The following is a 6,519-nucleotide window of genomic DNA, read 5'->3' as shown; positions in this document are numbered from 1 at the left end:
GGTTAAGTTTAGAAAAAATCTGTCCATTCAATGTTCAAATGAGTGGATAGGAGTGGATATTTTATTTAAATATAGGTAGATGATTTCCTATATGTTGCTATAATAATATGCTATAGCAATGAATTTAACTCATGTTCAGATATTCCAGTTCACGCTTAGTAAATAAACTAATAGGAATTTAACTCCTGGTCAGATATTCCTCCAGTTCACGCTTAGTAAATAAACTAATAGGACAGCATTGAAGCGCATTGTAACAACTTAGACTTCCAAGAAAACTTCGAAAAATCAAAGTTCTTTTCTTTAGAAGTTTTGTGTTCTTCGAAAAATCTTCTTTTCTTTAGAAGAGTTGTGTTGTATTACGTAAGCCCTATTCTCCACCCGCAGCCACACAAATTTTAACTACAGACACTCAAATATAATGGAAGTATTGTACTATTTTAAATGGTTGAGGTAAAGGGATCTAAATAATGGACAAAACCCATTACAACTACTTTCATACATACATGGTTTATTTGTTGATAAAAAGGAAGCTTACATAAAAGCAAAGTGATTTAGAGCCCACTTGGTTCTACTCCACTTTAGTAGCAAGCAAAGTGATTTAGAGCCCACTCGGTTCTACTCCACTTTAGTAGCACGAATAAAAGCAAAGTGATTTAGAGCCCACTTGCTTTACTCCTGTTTATTACCAGGAAAATTCAATTACATGCTGTTTCTATACATTTCTACCCCACATTGTCACCAAACTAAAATTACATGCTGTTTCTAAACATCTCTTCCCAACATTAACACCAAACTTCATTTCTATGCTGTTCCTAAACATTTATTCCACGTTGCTATACATGCATTACATTCACTTGGCTTCAAAAACATTACCCCCAAGACGGCAAATCTATTTAAATATATGGAGGAGAGCAATGCTTAACACAGTCTTTTCCAAAAGGCCTACAAGAAAATAAACATAATTTTTTAACTAGCTGTTTCATATCATAGCATGCCAACAACTTACATTCAAATAAAAACAAAACTGCTCAGTGAGTGTACATTGGTTGGAAAACTCCACTGATAACATATATGATAACAAATTTCTTCTTCCTGCAACAGAATTTTAGAAAATTGAGCTCAAACAATGTGTAACTTCACATTCATCAAAAGTCGCAACAACCCAGTGGACATTTAAAATAGTGAGTAGACTGCTATCAAGTGGACTCCAGTAGTATTACTTCACAGTCCAGTTAAATTGTTAATGCATGTAGAATCCCAAACTAACTGCCATTGATTTGATGAACATATTTCTCAATAAAAAAAATGGTCGATTAAAAGCCAGTTCCAGTTGAACCATAGTATGGGTAGCCTGGACCAGGACCTGCTCCACCACCTGTTGTGTGCAATCCTGATGGAACCAGTCGTGGATCTTGGAGGGATGTTGCATATTTTGCATACTGGTTTGAGCTGTATGGTGTTGTGGAGCTTAGAACACCATATTGAGAAGCAGATGAAATTCCTCCGTATGTAGGTTGTGTTGCATATGGAGGCTGAGATGCATATGCTGAAAGGCCTGATGGATATGCTGAGAAACCAATTGGTGGTGGTGCAGAGGCTGGTACCTGTGGCCCTGGCCTATGATATGAGTTCAGGCTTGGATAGTCTGTTCCATAAGCTGTCTGCATTTGTGGAGATACTGCAGGTTGTGATGATAGCTTCTCCTTCTGACCATCAGCTGCAAGTTTCACAGTAACAGTCCTTCCCTGCATGCCAAGCACAGAACATAGGTGTCAAGATCAACAACTGCCCTTCAACTAATATGACCAACATTATCCAGTACTAGCTATTACTTACATCAATGGTTTTGTTTGGTTCCTTAAGAGCCCGCTTTGTAGCCTCCACAGTCTTGAAAGTCACAAATGCAAATCCCCTGTTGGTGACAAATACATACAGCATTAACCAAGACAAATACAGCCAAACGAGCTAGGTCTTGGAAAAACATGCATAAATCTCTAACAACAGAAGCATGTTAAACTGCCCATCATAAAGTAAAACAGATGTATATTAGATTTGTAACCTGGATTTGTTGGTATTCTTATCATATGCAACTGAACCTTCTTCTATCTCTCCATATTTGGAAAAAACTTCTAGAAGCTTATCATTGGCCGTGTCATATGAAAGACCACCAATGTAAAGTTTCCTTTGAGCCTGATCTGCACTTTGACCAGGACCTGTGCTCGCCACTGCCAGATTGCTTACAGTAATCCTCCCCTGTACAATAAACAACAATGGATATAAAAATTACCAAAAATAGGTGTTAAATAATGAATCAGAGTTGTTTGATGATCGATCTTCCACCCTATGTAACAATGGAGTCCCTTAGAATTTGAGAAGTCTGAAGACATACAAAACAGCAATATATAAATGGAATACCACTTTTAGCAACAATAGTTGGCTTGCTTTCATTTTTCTTCAAACAAGTTTGGGGTTTTGTGGTAAGTTAAATTTTGTTGTCTCCCCAACATCAGTTAAATATTTTGCAAAATAACATTAAAAAATGCTTACTTCCCAGGCTACTGAGCCTATGTGTTTAGATGCCAAAGATCAACTTGTTAAATTCCAAAAATCAAACATAAACTATTCATCCTGCTGAGTGATATTACATGATACTTATTCAATTAAAACTATAAAGCATAAGCATCACAAGGTACTGGAGGGGGGCATTCAGACTTAAATGCACTCATGTCTATAATGTTGGTGAAAACAACGGTTAAGATGCCTGGAAAGTGTTCATGAGATATAATATTTAAATGCACTCATGTCTTTAATGTTGGTGAAAACAACGGTCAAGATGCCTGGAAAGTCTTCGTGAGATATAATATTGATAAAGCAGAAGCAACTGGGAAAATAAACATTCTTAATCCTTTAATGACAGTATCCTCAAATTCAATAAGATATCGGTGGACAAATACAAAGCATCCAAAAAAAAAAATTTACAAGACTGATGAAGGAAATATACATACATCAATAGTCTTGCTAGGCTCCTTCAATGCCCTTTGAGCAGAATCCATATGCTTAAATGTGACAAAGCCAAATCCTCGTGACTTTCCTGATGTCTTATCCATAATAACAGCGCCTTCTTCAATCTCCCCATACTGTTCAAATGCCTGAGAGGAAAAAAAAAGTATATACTTTAACATTTTTCAAAACCTCCCCTCACAACCTCCCTTGAGACTCTTCCGGTGTTTTTAAGTTACAGCACTGTAATTCAAGTTGAAGCCTCAAGCATGACAAATTAACCTCAAACATTATGGATTTACACTTGAAAACCCAATGCATACATAGCATAAAATCAACAAGTTACAAACAAGGCAAATACACTAAATAAGCTAAGCTTTACACACATACACACACACCAAAAGAGAAAAAAAACACTTAAACCATGTAAATCTCTGTTTCAATCCTAAGACCACAAATATACAAGTCACACGTAACCATGCCATCATGCACTCACATCACATAGGGTCTGTGAAGAAGTCTCCCAAGCCAATCCACGCACAAACAGCTTCCGATGAGCAGGGTCCTTGCTTGCAACATCTTTAATTTCTTCTGCAATTGCAGGGTATGAAGAACCTCTGCAATGACAATCATTCCAGTCAATCCATTCACCAACAAGAAAATCAGCCATGCAAGAACCGAAGGCACAATACACAGACAGGCTTCAGTATTACAAACCTCACTCTGGAGAAAAACAGAAATTTAAAAGAGAAGATATCAAATTTTGACATGGCAAAAGAATGTAAACTTAATTTGTGGGATATTGATGTTCAAAACACAGTAGCAACATTCATATAAATTCAAATATGATCTGAATGCACGAGAAAAAAAATACAGTCAATGCGGAAGTATACATCTCATAGATACAAAAATAAGCATTTTGTTCCAAATTGTAGAAAATTTTCAGCTGCACAAATTTCCAATAAATCAGAGAAAAGAACTCGCATCTTTAAAAAACTCCCATTAGTGTATATTCATAAACGCATTCAAATTTTTTTTAATACTTTTTAGGTTTTTGGACTTTTTTAGGGCTTATGCATTAACATAGATTAAACGGATGAGGTATATTATCAAAGACATTCAAAATAAAGTTGACTGTATCATATCTGTACTATATCAAAATTTGCCAAATTTCATGCTATTGCTGAATTCTCATGCAGTAAAACCCAGTATAGCTGAATCTTGCTAATATGGTTCTAACTTTCAAAGCACATATTTTGAAGTTGAGGGAAAGACGCATTCTAAGCATATGATCAAACGCAGATGTGAATTTTTCTAAGTGAATAAATGAAATCTTTAAATTTTCTTCATATAGACCTGGGAAGTGGGAGGTACAAAAATGAAAGCAAGGTAAAGTTCTCCCAGACAAAAGCCCTACACCGTATATAAAAGCTTAAAGCAATTCAAGTTTCTCCATTTATTCTTTAATCATAGAGTTGTGGCCTAGTTATTAGCACTGTGCCAAGGTACAAATTCAGACCGGTGTGTACACATTTGAAATGAAACTTTATAGCTAATCTAAAAAAAATCGTTCTAGGCGGTATGAAGGCTTAGGTACTGCCCCTTGTATGACAGTCAAGTTTCAGGTGCTCTATTGTTCAAGAATGCCTGTAAGTATTACAAGCAGAAGTCATCATGTACAAGAAAAAAATTACACTTCCATTAACATAACCCTATTTTCCTATTAAGAAGTTAGAAGAAAAGGAATTGTTCAACGTTTTCAATTAAATATGGTGACGGAAAATCATTGAAAAACAAGAAAGATAATAGGGTTGTGGTTCACTAGTGAAGACAGTAATATATCAGTCCAACAACAAAGGTTCAACCTCCCTGTCAACATGAATAAGCAGTTGGGAGCAGGTGCAAGTCCCGGCCAAATTTGACTGAAAAAATCCTCTGTTGTAGTAGCTTAATCGACCTCTTCGGGGCAGTTGTAATTATTCGCTTGAGTTTAACACAAGCACTTTTAAAAAGTGCAAAACAGTACGAAAACGCTAATAAATTCGAGTCTTAGGTAACAATCTATACTACATTGACGAAAAAAACATAGGACGAAACCCTGGAGCTACAATTTTGCTTTATTTCCAAGAACAAACGAATGCACCATTAAATGCCGATCAAATCAAAGTGCTATATGGTAACTACAAAAGGGTTTCGAGTTTAAACCCTCCTGAATTCACTAGACTTGGGAACCCCACAATTACTCGAAATCGGGAAGTTCAAACCCTAGATGGGTAATATTCATCTTCATTATTTTGCGAGTTTCCGACTTAGCTATGGCCTCTCAAACCCTAAACATTTCACTGATAGTACCGGATAAGCTGTACTCCAGAAATTGAGAAAAAGACCGAAAAATAAAAAGAAGGCGAAAAAGGTTTTAAAGGAAAGCCCAACCCACTGCGATGTGAACAGAAAGTTGATAAGATAATGAATATGAAGTATAAATACTTACGCATTGACCAGCAAAGCGATCAACTGCTCTTTGCTTAGTGGCTCCAACAGCGAGTGCAGATCGTCCTTCGAGAGTTGCAGAGCGGCGCCATTGGCTTCCTCGTCCAGCTTTCTCTTCTTACCATCGCCCTTGACCTCCATGATTTTTTCTCCGGTTTGAGAAGAGAGGTTTCTAAAACCCTTTCAAAAACCTTTTAAAAACCCTCCGAAAAATTAGTTATGTTTCAATCACCGAAGCGATTCTTTTAATCACAGGATCCCAAATTCGCCTACAGTTTGAATGACAAAGTTGTTCGGTTCGTTTAATTTTATTTAGTCTTTATTGTTACAATTACAATGCATTGCCATAAATTTTAATTGTCATTTTGTAATATGAAGGGAAAGAAACATAGAATTATATTAAAAAATTAGAAAATATAAGTCGGTTTTATCTTTAATCACACAAATTTAAAAGGAAGTAGTTACAAATTAACATAATTGTATATTAATTAATATAAAGCGCTTTCATTTTAAATTATATACAATTACATTACATTAATTAAATTAAATAAATAAATAACTATATAAATACACTTATTTTTTATTTAATAATATTTAAAAAAATTAAACCAACTTAAATTGTAATTCATCCATCAAAGCTATTAATGTGTAAATTTGGTATATATATATATATATATATAATATTTTAAAAAAATCCCCAATGGGATGACGAACTTCAGAATGTGTTCGACGTGTGTGCAATGAATGTTTATATAAGGTAGATGGGAAGGAGGGCAGATCGTCAGTCCTATGATTCTGTAAGGTGTAAGGTGAGGGGATTGGTGTGGAGTGGGAGCCTTCATTCATCCTCTGTGGGAATGTGTGCTGGTAAGGTTAGTGGGTTAATGACAAATGTTGGGGTCATGGAATGTTATATTGCGGTGACAGTGTAGAGGCTGGTAGTTTTTGGTTTGAGCAGAGTTAATCTATCTAGATTCTTCGGCCCTTGGGTAGTCTGGGAGTGGTGGAGAAAATGTCGGCACCGCTTCC

General features: G+C 35.8%; 1 protein-coding gene across 1 annotated transcript; it reads right to left on the bottom strand.

Moving 5' to 3' along the window:
- Positions 1-953: 953 nt before the first annotated feature.
- On the bottom strand, positions 954-5,772 carry LOC149151807 (UBP1-associated protein 2C-like). The gene is made up of 6 exons (XM_089438165.1): positions 5,492-5,772; positions 3,497-3,617; positions 3,006-3,149; positions 2,060-2,253; positions 1,837-1,912; positions 954-1,745 (listed from the first exon to the last, which is right to left on the bottom strand). The coding sequence occupies exons 1-6, from the start codon at positions 5,629-5,631 to the stop codon at positions 1,314-1,316; spliced, it is 1,107 nt and encodes a 368-aa protein (XP_089294291.1). The 5' UTR covers positions 5,632-5,772; the 3' UTR covers positions 954-1,313.
- Between the last annotated feature and the right edge of the window lie 747 nt (positions 5,773-6,519).

Source organism: Pinus tabuliformis, chromosome 9, assembly GCF_031772625.1.
Source record: "Pinus tabuliformis cultivar Carrire ecotype Pingquan chromosome 9, CPIR1, whole genome shotgun sequence".
NCBI lineage: Eukaryota > Viridiplantae > Streptophyta > Pinopsida > Pinales > Pinaceae > Pinus > Pinus tabuliformis.
The sequence above is the reverse complement of the archived record's forward strand: the minus strand, read 5'-3'. Positions and strand labels throughout refer to the sequence as shown.

Bases quoted from the DNA above. Each gene is read 5' to 3' on its own strand.
- LOC149151807 (XM_089438165.1), bottom strand. From the start codon at position 5,631: ATGGAGGTCAAGGGCGATGGTAAGAAGAGAAAGCTGGACGAGGAAGCC. The intron at 3,618-5,491 runs GTAAGTATTTAT...TTGTCATTGCAG, and splicing joins ATCGCTTTGCTGGTCAATGC to AGGTTCTTCATACCCTGCAA. The intron at 2,254-3,005 runs GTATGTATATTT...TTTATTGTACAG, and splicing joins AGCCTAGCAAGACTATTGAT to GGGAGGATTACTGTAAGCAA.